The sequence below is a fragment of the Malaclemys terrapin genome, chromosome 21, assembly GCF_027887155.1.
Source record: "Malaclemys terrapin pileata isolate rMalTer1 chromosome 21, rMalTer1.hap1, whole genome shotgun sequence".
NCBI lineage: Eukaryota > Metazoa > Chordata > Testudines > Emydidae > Malaclemys > Malaclemys terrapin.
In genome coordinates this window covers 10401457-10420969 of record NC_071525.1, presented here as the reverse complement: position 1 = coordinate 10420969, position 19513 = coordinate 10401457, and the positions used below count along the sequence as shown (strand labels likewise).

General features: G+C 53.0%; 1 protein-coding gene across 2 annotated transcripts in view; it reads left to right on the top strand.

The window, feature by feature from the left end:
* FCER1G (Fc epsilon receptor Ig) overlaps nucleotides 1-19253 on the top strand; it is a 29176-nt gene extending 9923 nt beyond the window's left edge. Inside the window, exons 2-5 of one of the 2 annotated variants that reach the window (XM_054010778.1) lie at nucleotides 10662-10753; nucleotides 11956-12003; nucleotides 14844-14864; nucleotides 15865-19253. In XM_054010778.1, the coding sequence (XP_053866753.1) occupies nucleotides 10662-10753; nucleotides 11956-12003; nucleotides 14844-14864; nucleotides 15865-15921 (218 nt within the window). In that variant the 3' untranslated portion in view covers nucleotides 15922-19253. Of the gene's footprint in view, nucleotides 1-10661; nucleotides 10754-11955; nucleotides 12004-14840; nucleotides 14865-15864 lie in introns of both variants that reach the window. The other variant, XM_054010777.1, reaches the window with a different exon arrangement.
* The last annotated feature ends 260 nt before the right edge of the window (nucleotides 19254-19513 follow it).

Here is a 19513-nt window from a genome sequence, read left to right as displayed (position 1 = left end):
CTCGCCCGTCCTGGGCTTGACAGCTTCCCTGTGGACTTATGCCAACACTTCAGTGATTGCAAGAGGTTAAGGGACACTATAGTGACCAGATGTCCCGTTTTTATAAGGACAGTCCCGATATTTGGGGCCTTTTCTTATATAGGCTCCTATTACGCCCCCACCCCTGTCCCAATTTTTCACACTTGCTGTCTGGTCACCCTAAGGGACACGTAGCACAAGTGAGCAGGGGTACATAAAACGCAGAGGCCAATTTAAGAGATATAACTTGTATTATATCACAATTATGTGCTTAATACACACTGATATCCGTATGGTGCAGATAATACACTATTGGTAATGTGAGATAGATAGATAGATATCTGCCAGCCCAGCGTATATTAGTCAACAACACGTACCTGTGTGTGCACGCGCGCGCACACACACACACACTCTCTCTCTCTCTCTCACACACACACACAAGCAGTGTGGTCAGGATCCTGTCTGGGGAAGGTACAAAGACACCTGGTAACATTTTCGAAGTTGGCTGCGTCCCTTAGCTGGTCTATTGACTTTCCCTGGGACTGTCAATGAGACTCAGGCCCTTCTGCAGTGGTGACCACGCTGGGCGAAGGTGCTTCCCAGACCCACCTCTGCAGAGGTCCCTTTGTGCAAGGCCCCAAAGCAGCTTGTGGCCCAGGGTCTGGGGGAAGAGCCGGCAGATTTCTTTACCGTTTCCCAGCAATGCGCTGTAAGGTGGCCTCTGACGACACCACCCCGACAGCTCCCTGCAGCAGCAGGTGACACACGTTCTGTGCTGAATGCGCCACCGAGCCCCACCCCTGCATCACTGACAGGAAGCAGCTGTTCCTGGCTTATTGCTGCAAAGCAGACAGGTTCCCTCCCAGTGACTTGAGGTAACCAGCCCAAGGCAGTCAGTGCCCCGGGGCTGGCTGCATGGGAGGGAGCAGAGGAGCGCCTCATTGGGATGAAACAGCAACTGCTGGCCAGCCCAGCGCCTGTGTCTCCCGCGTGGCCTTGGGAGCTGCCTCTCCTCACTTGGTCACATGGCTGATCCTGCTCCAGGGTGGGGCCTGCCTCACCTCTCACAGAGCTGCTCCCCTGCCCAGCGCTGCCCAGCCATGCTCTCTCCTGCTTGCCGGCTCTGGCCCCGCTTCTTCATGGGCTGCTGCTGCCACCCTGTGTAAGTTGACACCGGCCCTGAGTGGCCAAGTGGCCAGAGGTGCCCAGGTGCTCATGGTGGTGGCACCGTCCCGGGTGGCTCCCTGGGGGCTGGCACTAAGTGTTTGCTCCCTGCCGCATTACCTGGGAGTTCGGGGAGACTTCCAGACAGCAACATGTAACTGAAGTGCAGCCCGTGGTGTAACCTGCTGGCACTGTTGCCCGTTCTCTCTCTGCTCCTCCTCTTTGCTATGATACCTCCCTCCCCCCACACAATCCCTCCCTAGCACTCCCAGAACCCCAAGGCAGCTGCCCAAGCAGCATCACAAGGTCCCTGCCCTGACACATGGGTGGGAACAAAATTTCACCTGCCTGAATGTTGGCAGAGACCAAACAGAAAAGGCCCCGGGCCCTGGGGAGCCAGTTCTAGATACATTTCAGAGCCAGCAGATAAAGCTCTGAGCAGCTTCCCAGTGCTGATAAGGAGGAAGGATGCTGTCATGTCTCAGACAGTGACAACAAGTGCTGAAATCCTTCGCACGCAGCATTGTCCCTAATACAGACCCTGCTCTGGGGCTAACCTCCCATTGACTTCAGCAGGGCCAGGATGCCCCCCTGCCCAGTTCAGGCCAGTGTCCCACCAGGAAAGGCTGCAGAGGTGGGGTGAGCGATGCAGCTGGGGTTGGGACCTGAAACCAGAAGTGTGACTTTCCTCAGAGTACAATCTGGATAGCTGAACAGCGGTGTCCCCTTAATTCTCCAAACGTGAGTGCCTTTTACACTGCTTCGCTGTGAGAGCAGCCACTCCTGGCCTTGCTCACACACAGCCTCTAGCATGTACGTTACCCCCAGCAGAGATACATGAATGCTTCTAGCCAGCCACTCCTGATTTCTATTGCAAAATGACACTAGCAACTTCCCAGTCCCAGACTTGTCCCCGGAAATGTGCATCTTACACTGTTCAGCTCTTTCCTCCTGGACAATACAAGTTCTTAGAAAGTCCATCATTTCATCAATAGAAAATGCTATGCACAGGCCCTGTTATCTCAAATGAAGTTTCCCAAACACTTCGATCCAAGCACACACTGGTTTAGATCAAACAATAAAACAAGTTTATTAACTACAGAAGATGGATTTTATGAGATTACAAGTAACGAGCCATAAAAGTCAGAATTGGTTACAGAGAACTAAAAGGTAAAACACAAACTACTACCTAACTTAACAAGCTAGGGGAATTCAAAGCCACGTGCTCACAGCAGTCTGGCAGGATTCCTCCCCAGCCAGGAGACCTCCCCCATTTCAATGATGCTTTCTTTGTCTTTCAAATGTTGTTGATGCCATGAGTAGAGATGAAGGGAGAGATTATTTGGGGGGTGTGGTCCTCATTTTTATATCTTTTCTTCCTCTTTTCTGGTACTCCTTTCAGCTGCTAATCTGCTCTTCTGCTGGGGTTCAGGTGACAGCCAGTCTATCTACACAGTATCCTCCCCGCCAGCTGTTTGATTGCCAAGATGTCAATTTCTTACTCACACCCTTCTTCCTGCCAAAGAATGGCTGCTTACTCAGGGGATGGTCCATCTGATTTTGTTGACAACTGGCTGAGGAATCTGATTGCCTTTTGTCTCTGAGGCTATGTCTACACTACAGACCTTACAGTGGAACAACATACTGCTACAGCTGTGCAACTGTTAGGTCTCCCGGGTAGCCGCTCTATGCTGGCGGGAGAGAGCTCTCCTGCCAGCATAATTAAACCACCCGCAATGACCGGCATTAGCTATGTCAGCAGGAGAGCCGTCATAGTGCTGTTGCCAGTGAAACTTATGTTGGTCAGGGGGATGTTTTTTTCAAACCCCTGGCTGACAAAAGTTTTGTTGACAAAAGTGCTAGTGTAGACAAAACCTCAGGAAGTAGTTTGGGCTGCTTGCCCAGATTTGAAATATGCCTTAGCAATATCATACAAGAGAATCTTATAACTTTACATACAATGTTGCCACACATATTTTACCAGGACAATAATGATCAGTGAATTATGAGTTTTCTACGGACACGTCACAAAGCATACTTTGTAAACAATTTATCATAGTTTTGTAAAAAGGATGAACACAAGATTACAGACTGTTATAAGGAGCATCTGTGCTTCCAGGCCCCAGCCTCATCCCGCTGAAAGTTGTGGTGTGTGGAGGCCATGAGCCAGCGGTGGGCAGGGGACAGCCATGCCATCTGATACACTGAAAACAAGCATCTCCTCTGCCGGCGTGTCACGGGACAACCTGGTACTGCTGGGGATACCAGTGCACTCCTAGTGGGGCAGGCGGAGAAACCCGTCCAGATGTGTCTAGTGCACAGAGCTGTGATGAGCAAGGACAGGCCACCAGCTCAGGGCCTGCAACCACTAAAAAAAACCCCAAACCAACTGAATGGCGCTATGACCTCATGTGCTAGGTTGCAATGCCACTCGCGCAAATGTGGCCCGGCCGCCCCCTGTCCTGGCAGAGGGGCAGCCAGGCCAAACCCGAGCGGTGTGAGTGTGGGGCGGGTGATGGGAGTGAGTATGGGAGCTTAGGGGGCACCAATGAGTGGCCCAAAAGGTCTCAGGATTGGTGCAAGAGGGACTGGGGTGGGCTATGGGAGAGTGGGGAGTGGGAGGAGGTGGTGGGGGTGACTGGGAAATGTTGGGGGTGGTGGGATGCATTGTGGGGGTTGGGGGGTGTAATGGGGATACTGAAGCAGTGGGGTGAGTTGGGGGGTGGTGGGGTGAATTGGGGGGTTGAGATATGGGGGATGTGGGGGTGGTGTCCAGTGGGGCTGAGGTGCTGGGGGCTGCGGGGAGTGGGATGTATGTCAGGGCTGTTTGGGGTGTGTGTGGAGACTGTCAGGATAAATGGGGGCTGGTGCAGGGTTACTGAGGGTGTACATGGGATGGAAGGGGCATTTGGGGGTCCATTTATGGTAGGAGGGGCACTTGAGGGGCTGTTTGGGGGGTGGGGTTGGGAGGGACATTGGGGTCTGTGTGGGGAGGGTTCATGGTGGGGTGGGCTGGAAGGGGCATTTGGGGGCTGATTGGGCTGGAGTACTTATGGAGGGTGCTTTAAGGAAGGTAGAGGTCCAATTTCCATAGTCCTCAGGGCCCGCAAATTCCTATTCCTGAGCAGCGGGAGACTCAGAGCAGGTGGCTGGGGCTGAGTGAGGCGCTCGCCCCTGGGTGGACAGGCCGGGGAGCAGGGAGCTAGTGGGCGCGGGCAGCTCTGGGGACGATCACACCATGGCCCTGCGGGGGAAGGAAACCAGCCAGGCCTCGGTGTAAAGCAGGGAGCATCCAAGGCCCCAGCCCTGTAGGGAGCACCCCAGGGTGCACAGAGCTTTCTGTGGGGTCAGGGCTGAGGCGCGCAGCTGTGCTGTCCCTCGGTTCCCCTGCAGCTCCGTTCTGGTGACACGGTGCTCCGGGTAGCCCCTCGCCCCCCACCAGGCACACCGGGAGGTGGGACTGCCCGCTCCAGGAAACAGAGGCGCACGAGTCAAATCCCCAGCCCCAATCTACCTCTCCATTCTGACTCTCCCCCTTCCTAGCCTCACATTATTCCCCTCTGCAGAGCGTCCCACGTGCCCAGGCGCTGGAGCAAATTTCTCCAGCACGGCCCCTGGTTTCTGCAGCATCTCATTGCTTCACCTCCTCCACCCTTCTGGGGCCATTGGGCAGAGTTAGATCAAGCGCTCCACGGCAGGGCTAGGCGCATTGCTGGATGGGTGTGTGCAGTGCCCAGTGCAACTGGGGCTGATCCTGCCTGGGGCCGGCAGGCACCACTGAAATGCAGCTAATGAATAACCCCAGGGCCGCCCGGGGAGGGGGGGGCAAATGGGGCAATTTGCCCCATGCCCCGGGCCTGCAGGGGCCTCCCGAGAATATAGTATTCTATAATATTGCAACTTTTTTTATGGAAGGGGCCCCCAAAATTGCTTTGCCCCAGACCCCCTGAATCCTCTGGGTGGCCCTGAATAACCTTGGTTAGTGTCTGGGGCAGCGCAGCTCACGAAGCGTGCGAGAGCTGGGGCAGTGTGCGCTCGGTTGAGGAGATCCAGCTGTGGAGCAAAGAGGAAATCTGGCCAATCCGGAGTCTGAGCATCTCTAGGGAACGCTGCAAAACCTTCCTCTTTGAGAAAGCCTTTCCACCACCGCCGGAAAAAGCACTCTCACCCTGACACCCCAGCTACCTGTTGCCCTAAAACCCAGCCCCCACATCAAAGCACACAGCCCCCCAGAGTAACTAACCAAAGCCTCCCTCCAGCAGTGCACGCATCCCTCCAGCAGAGCCAGAGACTTCGCTACAACTAGTGATAGGACATGGACAGTGCCCGGATACCATGGTGATGGGCAGCAGGACAAACCCTAGGAGAGAGAGGTAGATAAGATACAGGGGTGTGTGCTGAGATAGATAGCAGTGCGGATGGGGATAGATTAGATAGGGGGTGGAGGGGATAGCTGGCTAGGGGATAGATTAGATAGGGGGGTGGAGGGGCTAGCTGGCTAGGGGATAGATTAGATGGGGGGTGGAGGGGATAGCTGGCTAGGGGATAGATTAGATAGGGGGGTGGAGGGGATAGCTGGCTAGGGGATAGATTAGATGGGGTGGAGGGGCTAGCTGGCTAGGGGATAGATTAGATGGGGGGTGGAGGGGATAGCTAGCTAGGGGATAGATTAGATAGGGGGTGGGGGGGATAGCTGGCTAGAGGATAGATTAGATAGGGGGTGGAGGGGATAGCTGGCTAGGGGATAGATTAGATGGGGGGTGGAGGGGATAGCTGGCTAGGGGATAGATTAGATGGGGGGTGGAGGGGATAGCTGGCTAGGGGATAGATTAGATACGGGGGTGGAGGGGCTAGCTGGCTAGGGGATAGATTAGATACGGGGGTGGAGGGGATAGCTGGCTAGGGGATAGATTAGATGGGGGGTGGAGGGGATAGCTGGCTAGGGGATAGATTAGATGGGGTGGAGGGGTTAGCTGGCTAGAGGATAGATTAGATGGGGTGGAGGGGCTAGCTGGCTAGGGGATAGATTAGATACGGGGGTGGAGGGGATAGCTGGCTAGGGGATAGATTAGATGGGGGGTGGAGGGGATAGCTGGCTAGAGGATAGATTAGATAGGGGGGTGGAGGGGATAGCTGGCTAGGGGATAGATTAGATGGGGGGTGGAGGGGATAGCTGGCTAGAGGATAGATTAGATAGGGGGGTGGAGGGGATAGCTGGCTAGGGGATAGATTAGATAGGGGCGTGGAGGGGCTAGCTGGCTAGGGGATAGATTAGATGGGGGGTGGAGGGGCTAGCTGGCTAGGGGATAGATTAGATAGGGGGTGGGGGGGATAGCTGGCTAGGGGATAGATTAGATACGGGGGTGGAGGAGATAGCTGGTTAGATGGACAGATAGACAGAATGTTTGTACCGTGCTTTGAGCCCCGCCAGAGACGGGCAAACGGAGACCTGCGTGAGTGAAAGCGCTGCTTTATGAGTAGTGCTGAGCAGACGCAGGAGCTAATTAACCATCAATACTAGCTGCCTTCACCGCAGTCTAAAGCCCCCGCACTTGGGGCCCCAGCTCCCACTGATTTGTACATGTTCCTCGCTAGGGCCCTGCTCTTGCTGTGGGGAACAGATGGGGGGACCCAGGATTTCCTGCAGGGCCTGTGCTGGAGAAAGCCACTGCAGTCCTGTACCAGCCCCTGGGACGCACAGCCCCGGCAGTGGCACGGCGTGCTCGCCTCCCCGTGGAAAGGCAGAAGATTGGAGGGTTTAGACATTGTATGTCAGCGAGGCCCGTTACCGCTCAGTGCCTCAGGTGCGATTGCACACACAACACCCTGGATGCCGCTGCTGCTTGTGGTTTCATGACGCTCTAGCCGGTTGGCTAAAGCGCTTGAGACAAGTTTCTCTCACGGGCGTGGTTTCCATTTCTGGCTTTGAGCTGCAAGAGGACTCTCCTGGGTGGTTTTGGGGGACTGGAGGGAAGTAGGGGGCCCAGGGGGCAGAGGCTACTCATCTCAGTATCGGAGTCCCTCGCGAGACCAAGGTGGCAGGACCCTTCCTTTCTGTGCAGCTGGTTTCACAGTGGCGGGGCCGGGTGCCTGTGTCTGTGTCGGGCACCTCACACAACACTTGTCTGAACTGCCGGGTGCTGCTGTGCCCTGGGTCGGGCTCCACTGCAGCAATATTAGGCCCTTCCCCCACAACGCCCCCTCCCCAGAGCTGGGCTCCGGCTGGAAGGACAAGCGTGCTGGGGAGTGGACGGGCCGGGAGTGACCAGACTCTAGCCCCATTAGGGCTTCCAAGACATGAAACGAACCTGTGATCCGAGGGGCAGGCAGTGCAGGGAGGTGCAGCGTGGCCCCCCTCCACTGCCGCCGCCAGAGCCATTGGGATTCGGGGGGTTATGTCCAGATACGAGGTGCTCCTGGAGCCCCCATCTCCCAGCGCACAGTGATGGAGGCTAGGAAGTCTCTCTGCCCTGGCCATATGGTGCCTCCTGTACCCCAGTTAGCTCTGACCTCCCCCACTCCCTCTCTTCTCTGAATGTCTTTTCTCTGGGAAGGCCAGGCTGACTTGGCATGACCAACATCGTGCCCTGAATCCCTGCCCACCCTAACATGCAAAAATAGCAGCCAACTGCTCCCAGGATCTCTCTGCGGGCTACATCAGTGCACTGGGAGTCAGGACGCCTGGGTTCTGGTCTGCTCTCAGCTGGCTGGCTAAGTCTCCCCCTCTGAGCCTCAGCGCAAGCATAATGATTGTGACTTGCCTAGTGGGTACCGGGGGGTTTTCGCTGATATGTTTGCTAGGCACATGCAAAGGGATGATAGTGCATTCAGCTCTTAGATCTCTGAGCAACTGCTATAGGTGGGGGATTCAATTTCCTGATGCCCAGTCACACTCTAACCACTAGGCCATGCTGCATCCTGCAGTGCATGAAGTAGTGCTCTGAAGTGCGTGCGCATCTGAATGTACTGATGAATCTCACGCCTACCATGGACACATTTCAAGCTGATAGCATTGTGTTTTGAATTCTATTTTAGTTCTGCAGCAAACCACACACTGAATTCCATTAATCAAAGTGTCAATCTACAGAGTGCTTTTCCCCTGCCCTTCCATCCACCACAAGAAACCCCGATATTTACCCAGAAATATTATTAATAGTTTTTTGCACCGATTTTCAGCTGTTTTTGTTGTTGTAGTAATAAACACTGATAAATTCCTGGGAAAAATTAAATAAAATAAAAACCGAAAACGAAGGGCCCTAACTAGGTCTCATGGGCCCTTCCTCTGTGGTTTATTTGTAGAGTATCGTCTCTGAAGGCTCCCAGAGGCCTTAAGGCCTGAGGGGCCAATGCATTCAAATTGATTGTTATTGCCCTGAGCTCGGCCAGCTTCCAGCACGCTGCATTCCCCACTGTGCCCTGGACTCATGTTCCCTTCTATGAAAGGAAACAGGACAAAATCTCAAGCTCCTTGTGCCGTTAATGGGAAGGTCTGAGGTTCCCACACCTCCCAGCTCCTTGTGTTAGGTGCAAATCACATCCAGAACACAGGAGATCCAGCGTCCTGGGCAGAGGGTGAGACAACTGGAGATCTCACAGCACTAGAGGGTTTGTCGCTAGGCGGGCAGAGGCTAATAATATCATTGCTGTTAGGAACAGAGGGCTGGAAACAGTGCATCACAGCACCTGTCCATCCAACCCATGATTCTGCCTCCAGCAGAGGACAGAACCTGATCTTTCTGAGGAAAGAGAAAGCCCACTTCCTTCCTGACCAGTGAGGCACAGTGCCCTGAAGCATGAGATCTGATTGTCCTTATTTTAGCTAGTATAACTAGAATGTCCCTGCTGGCTAAAACGTCATCCCATCTCTATTCAAACCCAGTGATACTCTTTGACTCTGCTAGGAGGATATTGTGCAAGTAAACATCTATTTTTAGAGGATGTGGAGGGCCAGATTTGGAGACTGTTGCCCTTCACAGGGTCACTTTAAAATAACTCCAAACTTGTTAGTCTGGTGTCAAGCTCTTTAGCCATTTCTAGCAACAAAGCCAGAGCCGCCAGGTTCCTCCCAGCAACATGATAGACCCACAAAGAGCTTTGAGTCACTCTCTGGTCGGTTGAGCCATGAGCATTTGAGGTGCAATCCTGGCTCCACTGAAGTTAATGGCCAAACTCTCACTGACTTCGATGGGGCCAGGACGTCAGCCCTGGTATTGGTAGGGCCTAACGTGGTCCGGAAGGGGTGCCAGGTCTGTCACTGGCCAATGGGGAATTTCATTAGTTAGCAACAAACTTGAGCCTCTCCTTTGGCCGCAGGGATGTGATTTAGTCTGCGTCAGCTGTTTGGTCTAATGGGTGTGAATCCACAGAGGCCCATTAGATCGTCCAGTCCTTCCCCAAGGGGCCAGCGTGGGATGGTTCCCCATGGGCCATGTTGTCCAGCCTGGTTTAAGTGCGGGGCTCAGGGCAGCCTGGTACCAAGAACCAGGAGTGACAGGTGTGGGGTTGCAAAGATGTGCACAAGGGCTGCATCAGCAAAGGCACTGCATCACAAACAGGGTTATCTGTCTGTCTGTGTCTGTCTGTCGATCTATCCCCATCCACCCCCATCTATCTATCTATCTATCTATCTATCTATCTATCTATCTATCTATCTATCTATCTAGTTCTGGTGTGATCACATGCAGAATGTGGTGTGGGCACCTCAGTGCCAGGAAGATGCAGCCAAACTGGAGGGAATTCAGAGAAAAGTGACAGTTATTCGGGGGCTGGAGGGCGAGTGAAGGAGCTGACTATGTCTAGCTTCGCTCAGGGATGCCTCGGGGCGGGGCTGGGAGGGCGGGACAGATACTTGTCTGCAGGTGTTTGCGGAGGGGAGGAGCTCCGAAGCGTGACTGAGGGGGAAGCATGAGGAAATTCAGCCCTGAGCAATGCAGGGTGAATGTCAGGGGAAAACCTTGCGAAGAGTGTATCACACGGGGGAGGAGAGCCTCCCCAGGGAAGTGGTGGAAGCCCCATCACTTGGGACAGTCAAAACTTGGCTGGCCAAATGAGTGGGCTCCAGTGGCCAGGGTGGGCGGCAGAAGCGGCTAGCTGCTGGGAGAGGCCTTTCCCACCTCAAGGGTCTGCGTTTCTGATGGGGCTGAGGTACAGAAAAATCCTGCTTGGATGTGACGGCTCAGTCCCTGACCCAGCAGGAAGCCTCAACAGAGGTCCCAGGTTTCCTGCCTTGAAAGCAAGCTGCCCTCTCATCCTGATGTGGGCGGCGTGAGAGCCTGGTCCTACACCGACGCTCCAGCCTGCAAATCCTGGAGTTGGGCGGCTGCTCTGCTCTCCTGCAAAGGCCAGGATTGCGGTGACTCGTTCTACGTCCTGCTGGGCTTGGCGGGACGATGGCGGTGCAACCCCCCCCGCGCAGCAGCAGGAAGCTGCATTGCCTCTCCCCCTCACCAGGACGCTAACGCCACCTCTCTTCCCTGCAGAGGCGCTGGCCGAACCCGAGCTGTGCTACGTCCTGGACGCCGTCCTGTTCACCTACGGCATCATCCTCACAGTGCTCTACTGCCGCCTGAAGGTGAGTCTCCGGGGGCCTGGCCGTTCTCGCCTCTCTTTAGGTGACCCCCGACGGGGAGCGGAGGGTTACTGTGCCAGCCCTTCCGCTCCAGAAACACCATGGGGTTGGGAGGCTCCATCTCCTCAGTGGTTCGTAATTGTTCAGGGGACAAGGGCCTCTCCCGGGCGAAACTTGGGGAGCCTCAGCAGAGCTGTGCTGCAGGGGGAGCGGCAGATCCAGACCGAGGTGCACTGGCAGAGCTGTGGGGAAGCTGGCCCAGCCCGTCTCGCTCCAGCCAGAGCTGCTGGGCTCTTGTTTTTAGGAGCAGCCAATTTACCCTTTGGAAAAAATGAAATCGTAGTAAAAAGAGCGGAGAAAGGCCAGTTCTCAGCACTGCTCTGCTCCCCTTGGCCTCTCTGCTGGGGTTATTCCAGAGGAGCTCCCAGCCGGCACCGCTGACTCCGACGCCTCCCTCCCATCAGCACAGGGGGCGGAGAAGAGGTGGGAGGGGCAGACATGGGGGGTGAGTGGCGTATGAGACACTCCAGCAATACCCAGCTGGCACAGGGGTACATCACCCCTCCCTTCCAGAAAGAAGGGTGACCCAATAGTTCAGACTCTCGGGGGGAGACCAGGAGCCAATTCCAGGCTCTGCCATACATCTATGCCGGGGCCGGGAGTGTGGGTCGACAGGCTTGGAAACGGCCGTGTAGCCAGGGGTAGCGCGGCAGCAGCTCGGGCCTGTGCCTGCCTGAGTACAAACCCACCCGGAGCCGCTGGGTACGTACTAGGGTGGCGAGCCCCAGCTGCCGGGCTACACTAGCTGGGGTGGAGCTAGTGCGTGTCTGGCGGTCTGAGCTGGGACGCATGCTCCCTGCTGCGGTGTGGACGTATCCCGTGTGCCCTGAGGCAAGTCCCAGAGCCCCTGTACGGTGGGAGGGATAGCCATGCTCTGCCTCCCAGGGCTGTGTGAGGGAAAACACCACCAGGCTTAGGAGGTGCTCAGCTACGGCAGTGACGGGGACCATCCCGGTCCCAGTGCAGAGAGATATAATTGCATGTGGTCCAGACTTAGCTGCTACAGTTTAGTGCAGCCCCAGGGCTGCTCTATAATGCTGGCTATTAGAAGTCCCCCCCGCCCCAACCCTTCAGCTGAGAATCTGCCCCCAAAATGTTTCGGGGCTATTTGTTGTTTAATTCATTCTTTTCATTTCCTTTTTCAGCTCCAGGTTCGAAAAGCATCAAAAGCCGACCCCAGCGCAGCCTATAGCGTACGTCCTTTCTGCTTCCTGTCGGTTACTCCTTTGCCAGGGCCTTGTGGGCGGAGTTGACAGGCAGCTAAAATCATCCACTGCAAGCTGTTGCTTTCGTCGGTGTCTCATGGACCCCCGGTCCAACAGAGCCCAGCTCTGCGGTGCCGCTTTGGTTGTGCTGCACAGCAGAGCTCTCCTCTGGGGGTCCACTGGGAGGAGTGGGGCCAGGGGCTAAGGGCTTTGCTGCAGGAGGGGGGTTATTTTGTTCTGTGCTGATGTTTGGGGCCTTACGCTGCAGTGCAAGGAGGCCGTGTGGAGCAGTGGGAAGCACTCAAGGGACCCAGATCTTAGTCCCGGCTCTGCCACTAATTTGCAGTTTGACTGCAGGCAAGTCAGTTTCCCTGTCTCTGAGTGTGAATAATGGCACTGACCCACCTTTGCAAAGTCCTCTGAGGTCTGTGCCTGACGTACCAGTGCCGTGTCCCGGGGGAGAGTCCCGGCTCTGTTCTAGTCCTGCTGAGGTTTAGCCTGTTCCCGTCTTTTGCACCTTTGCCCTTCACGCCCATTCTTGTTTTTTCATTTGTTGTCCCACTTGGCTTCTGGACTCTGTAGCCCCTCCCTCATTTGAGGGGGTGGGGCTATTTGTCCTCAGTGGGCTTATGCCCCCCCGTGGCACCTTTCACCAGCGTTAAACTCACGCGCACACCCATATAAAAAGACAGGAGCAAAGCTGGAGGGGGCAAAGCCCTGGACAAATCCCTGAAGAGTGTCCAGTGCTGGCTGGGTGCATGGGCTAGGTGGGAGATGCCTCTCCTCCTCTCACCTGAGCAAGGTGAAATAGAGCCTGGAGTAGAAACCCTTGAGCATTTTGCAAACCCTCATTTCCATCCCCTTGGGCTGGTGAACGCGGCTCACGGTGTCCGGTGCCCGCCTGCCTAGGGCATTCCCCATTCTCAGGCTGGAAGTGGTTTGTCAACGTTCAGTTAACGTGGTCGTGCCCCTGGTTGGAACCAGCCACCCCGACGTGTCAGGAGGCAGGTTGTGCTCAGGGTGTCTCCCTCTCTTTGGAAGCCTGGGAAGTTTCCTGAGAAATCTGGCCGGAGATTTGGGACTCCGATCCCCCCGGAGAAGAATCTAAGCTTTTGGAGAAGCCACCAAGTGATTCCAAACATCCTGAGGCTTGGGTGCCCCTGGCTGCAAAATGAGCCCCAGCCTGATTGGGGAAGCCAGAGACACTGTGGCTGAGAGGAGCTCAGCTGCTGGTGCTGGCGGTTTGAGCTAGGAGATAGCACAGGCCACTGCCAGGCAGCGCTGGTACAGAGCACGCACAGCAGTAACTCACACCCTGTTAGCTATGTGGGAATAAACCACCGAGTACCATGCACACCCCATACCAAAGGAAAAGGAGAGGCCTCCCGGAATGGGCAGCGTGGAGGGTTTATAGCAAACACTTCATGCCAGGCAAAGCTGATTGCCTTTTGCATGCAATTCTGAATGTCCTGGGTCAAGAGAATGCAGCAGAGGCTGGATTTCAGTGCAGCGTTTGACACATCCTCTGTCAAAATCTTCCTTGAAAAGGCCAGGTAAACTGGCACTGTCCTATGGCCTGAAAACTGGCAAAAGGGGTTAAAAAAGACACATGATTAACAGCAATGGGCTGGGGGAGATGGCAGGATCAGTGCTGGGCATTGCCTCATTTAATACCGTAATGGTCCAGAGGAAGAGGGCAAAGGGCACAGCACTGTGATGCATATTGATACTAAGTGGGGAGCAGCTGTGAGGCCAAAGGAAAAATAGAGCAGACCTCCTGGGCGGGGAGAGAATCGCCCAGCGCTCAGACAGAGTGAGTGAGAGAATGCAAGGGGGCTGCCCTGCTCTGGGGTGCCAGCCAGAGGAGTGCAGACAGGAGCTTGCAATGCCGGTGTGATCTTGAGCTGTGTGGACAGACACATCGTATCATGGGGCCAGGAGGCGATACGCTCTTTCACGGCCAGTGGCAAAAGCAACCCCACAATATATGACATGGCATTGTAAGCACCTCGGTATCATGGAGATCCTGGCAAAGAGGAGTGGGGCCTGGAAGCATTAATGGCTGAGTAAGCTCAATCATAGAATATCAGGGTTAGAAGTATCAGAGGGGTAGCCGTGTTAGTCTGGATCTGTAAAAAGCAACAGAGAGTCCTGTGGCACCTTTAAAACTAACTGATGTATTGGATGCATCTGACAAAGTGGGCATTCACCCACGAAAGCTTATGCTCTAATACATCTGTTAGTCTCTCTGTTGCTTTTTACAGGGTTAGAAGGGATCTCAGGAGGTATCTAGTCGAACCCCCTGCTCAAAGAAGGACCAATCTCCAGACAGATTTTTGCCCCAGATCCCTAAATGGCCCCCTCAAGGATTGAATGCACAACCCTGGGTTTAACAGGCCAATGCTCAAACCACTGAGCTATCCCTCCCCTACCTGTCTGCTGTAGCTAATGGGGAGCAGGGGAATAAACAACAGCTGAAAAAAACAAGACAGGAGGAGAATTCTGTCAGGGGTGGGGGTGGAAAGGGGTAGAAGGGGAAGGAATGGGATGAAATAAAAAAAACTGTAGGCCCAGGATAGTTCAGAATTTCCACTTCTGCATCCGGCCAAAACCACAAAGTGCAGAGGCAGCTGCATAGAAAGAAAGAAAGAAAAAGAAAGGGGATTTTTCAAGCTTCCAAGAATTCCAGCTTTGGGCTGAGAGTTGGTGATGGTGCAGACAGGCCCCCCAGTTTGTGTCACAACACAGTGTGGGGGGAGGAAGGGGCTGTTTTTGGTATTTTGCTTCTTGTTCTTACTGACTTATCTCTCTTTCTCTTTGTGCAGCAGAAAGAAGAAGGGATCTATACCGTAAGTATCCAGACTTCCCCACCCCGTTTGCTGCCTTGTGCAATCATTTGCATGGGACTTGGTCCCTTTCACCAGCTCCCAAGGTGCCAAGAAGATGCAAGTGATCTGGGGACTACATGGCAGAGCTGTATTTTGAATGAATTAATCGATGTTATTAAATAATATCACTGGTGTCTGCCTGAAAGTCATCTCCGTCTGATGACTGTGGTAACAGCCACTGCAAGGCCTGTTTTCAGTCCGTTTCCTATTAGGCTGGTATCCACATCACCAAACCACCGTCAGCACTAATTGGACCCCTCGCTGGAGGTCAGCACAAAGACAGAGCTTCCTGATAGTGCCCCTGTAGGGCAGGGCCATTGCCAGAGGGAGATACGGCTGCTGCCTTGTGGGTGACCGGAGGGCACAAGTCTTGGGGGTGCCAATTTGGTCCCTCTCACCAGCATGAAAACTCTGTGTTTGGGGTATTTTTGGATGGGTCCCGCAATGCAAACATCGGCTGTGCAGCTCAGACTCCGCTGCTTTGCTTATACCCGGGAGCCCTTTTCTAGGTTCTTCTAGGCTATTGAATAAGGAGCAGAAGGTTTTTCTGGGCAGTGTCACAAACCGGCCCCTGCTCTGTGCACCCGGTTCAGCCGTGTATTAACATCTCTTGAGACCTGCAGGGAACGGCCGAGACAGCTGCTGACGTTCCACCTAGAGTGAAGGGCTGTCAGATGAGGCTGAGCTCTGGGCACATAAAGCAGGGAACACTCCTGCACTGCAGGGAGGGGATGGACGACATGGGGCCTGGACAGGCTTTTCCAGCTCTAGTCTAACCTGGAGAAAACCCCCCCACCCTGCTTCTGGAGTCGGATTTGGAGCTCAGCCACCAGCTCCATCTCTCCCAGAGATTTCACTCCCCTAGCCCCAGGCTTAGTTCATTTGAATTGTTTCAGGAGTCCCATTCGGAACCAAAATCCTAATCCCCACCCCCACTTCTGTCTCCTCTGCTTCCTTACAGGGGCTCAGCACTCAGAACCAGGAGACCTACGAAACCCTCCGGACCAAGCCCAATTAGGAGCCCCAGGCGCAGTCTCTGCTGAAGGAGGTTGAAGGCGGAGCAGGTGTCCCAAGAGTGATTTATATGAGTTCCTCCCCAGTCCCAGCAAAGAAACAACTTTGTTGAAACCAGTGGTTCCCAGTTGCCCCCACATGCTGAAGTATTGGGGATGGGGGTGTTGTGCCCCTGCTCGTTTGCATGGTAGACATCCCCCCCCCAGCTGTACATTACTCCGAGATGCTACAGGATCAGCCTTTCCTATCCCGCCTCTCTCGTGTTTCTGGTGCTGAAGACCTGTAGATGTTCTTTCCCTTGTGCCTGTCACCAATGCCGCACAGTGAGTCTCTGGTGAGACGAAGGTGGGGTTCCATGCACGGTTCCCTCCAGCAGCAAAGCACCTTGTCTACCCTCTACAGCCAAGAACTATAATGCAAACATCTAACCCCCCTGAGCATCTCTTGGAAACCCCTGGACCAATGGAGAATCATAGAATTGTAGGACTGGAAGGGACCTCGAGAGGTCATCTAGTCCAGTCCCCTGCACTCATGGCAGGACTAAGTATTATCTAGACCATCCCTGACAGGTGTTTATCTAACCTGCTCTTAAAAATCTCCAATGATGGAGATTCCACCACCTCCCTAGGCAATTTACTCCAGTACTTAACTACCCTGACAGGAAATTTTTCCTAATGTCCAACCTAAACCACCCTTGCTGAAATTTAAGCCCATTGCATCCTTGTCCTGTCCTCAGAGGTTAAAGGAGAACAATTTAACCTCCATCCTCCTTGTAAAAACCTTTGATATACTTGAAAACTGTTATCATGTCCCCTCTCAGTCTTCAATTCTCCAGACTAAACAAGCCCAATTTTTTCAATCTTCCCTCACAGGTCATGTTTTCTACACATTTAATCATTTTTGTTGCTCTTCTCTGGACTTTCTCCAATTTGTCCACATCCTTCCTGAAATGTGGTGCCCAGAACTGGACACAATACTCCAGCCGAAGCCTAATCAGCGCAGAGTAGAGCGGAAGAATTACTTCTCGCTTGCTCCCTGATAATGATAGTGTCTGTCCTGGGGAGCAGGGAATATTTCCTTATCTGTGCTTGTAAGTCACTGGCTTTGGTCACCTTGATGACTTTGCCTTGGTGCACAGAGTTGGCTCACACCACAGCGTCTGTGCTGTCGCAGACAGAGACTTAATACAATGCTGGCTCCCTGCTCCATATTTGCCACATGGCAAATATTTCCCTGGCTTAGTTAGTGCTGCCACCTCCATGGTGGCTGTTGGTTTACCAGTGATGAAGAAGTGGGTATAACATTTCCCTTAGATGACTTAATGGCGTGGGGTAAAGGGAGGCTCAGTTTGGACTCAGAGGAAAGGCATTTGCTAGGTTCTGCTGTCACCCTTTGGCTGGTCTTCCTTTGTACATGGGTAGGCTTAGTAACACAGATTGATAAAGGGAGTGATGAGGCCGAGGATAGCACCTCCCCCTTTCACTGGAGATGTAAAGAGCTGAAAAGCTCTTGAGACCAAGGGTTTGAGATCAGAAATAGAACTGGGCCAGACTGAGACTCTACAATTAGCTTTCACCTCTAGGTTCCCAGTTCAAATCCCATCCAGGCTGGAGGTGCACAGATCGTTGCCCTCTGATGCTGAATAAATACGCCCTGGGAAATGGATTGGTAGGTTTCAGTTCAGGTCCCAGTGGACCAGGATGTATGTACTTCTCCTGCTGGTACCTGCGCTGCCTCAGGCCCATCACTAGACAGAGGCCCCCACCTCCAGGGTGGTCGTTCAGCAATTCACAGCAGTGAATGTACAGCACAATTTTTATAAATTATTGACAAATGTAGGCCCAGATTTTCAGAACTGCCTGTGCATATTCGGGTGCCTGATTGGCACCTGCATTTACTGTAGTGCCCACACACACATTCCCTGCTCCCTGTGCGACGGGCCATTTTTGTCCATGGAATTCTGAACCTCAGGGCTTTACATTTTAAAACTTCACCTTCACCTGCCAAGTCCCAAGTTCAAGGTCTGGTATTTTCGCCGAAAGAACTGGTGTCATTACTGATGGATAGGGCCTGGTGATAGGAACAGGAAAGCGCTGTGGTAGATACAAGTCATCCCATAAACTCCTGCAAAAGAAAGACAGGCCCCTGACCTCAGAGCTTCGCAGGTAAGTTGAAGAGGCCCCCTTTTCAAATATTAGGTTTTCAAGTGCAGTCTCATTTTGGGACCTGCCTAGCCCTGGCAGACGGGCACACAGCAACCCTGCCAAAAGGTGCAATTGCAGCTGGGCATCAGTTGGAATCTTTTCATAAGAGCAACATACCTGGGTATTGCAACTAGAGTAAACGCAGGGAATTTTTGACCATGCTGTTAGGGCTTAACAGAGCACATGATGGCAGGAGCAAATCATCCATCTGCGTTCCTGAGCCATCAGATCAAGGCTTTCATGTTTATAGTTGAATGCTGCTCCCTTTCCATTGCTCATTATCATACATGGCTTGTTTTGGGTATTGCCTCTGGAGCACTTTTCTCCACTGGTCCAGCAACAGGCTCCAGAAACACCAGGAGAAGGTGCACATCAGTTTCTACCAATGCTAAGACAAAATGTAGAAGTGTGCAGAGCTGTTTATCCTTCTGGAGCACCTGGGTCTCTTTCTGCCAATGTAACCCTTTAAGGATAGACATCTTTTTTTTTTTTATTGAGCTGAATGTTTAAAAAATTTACTTTTAAAAAAGCTTTAAGCAGCAGTATTATACCACATGACATTGCAAAGCCAATTGGATGCTTGCATTTGGAGAAGATGGGATAAAAGCCATCTTTGGAATGTTTATGGCAAATACCACTATTGCATCGGGACAAAGTGCCACTTCTATAGGAATTAATAAAGCAGAATAGGTCATTGCCAGAGCTGGCTGGAGAATGGCAATTCCCTCTCAAGACAACTTTTGAGGGTTTGAAATTTGGTTTTGTTCTGCGTTGGAATGAAAACAAAACCTTTCCAACATTTTTGCAAAACAGAATTGTGTCAAAATGTCTTTCTTCTGCTCAGAAAGGTCAGATTTTCAATTCCGCTCTCTGACCGGATAGTCCACCCTGGACCTCAGAAACCTTCCACTCAAACATTTCTTCAGAATCAGTACAACTATGTGAAATGTTTCAGCTTTGACTAAACAGCATATTTGGATGAAAAAAGTTTATTCTAAAATGTTCCAGCCAGCTCTAATCATCTCTGAATATACATAGTGCTACAGATATTAAGATTTTTCCTTAATGTCTTGAATGTCTTGTACTATACTGGCTCGTGTATTTTTTTGCTCATTAAAATGTGTATAAAGGATACGGTGAGCATGCACACCTTTATTTAACCTACTTGCTATGAATTGCCTGTGATCTCCGTCTGTCGGTCTGAGTTGCCAGCTTACCTTGTGTTGACATCCTGTTAGGCGTTGGGTGGGTTTGTATGTGAGTGATAGGGACTGAGGGACACACTTTGGCATGCTGCTATATACAACTGTGCTGTGGGGGGGGGGGGTGTTGATTTGAGATAACCCTCTCATCTCTGCGTCAATATCCCAGCATGTTAAGGTGCAGACGTTT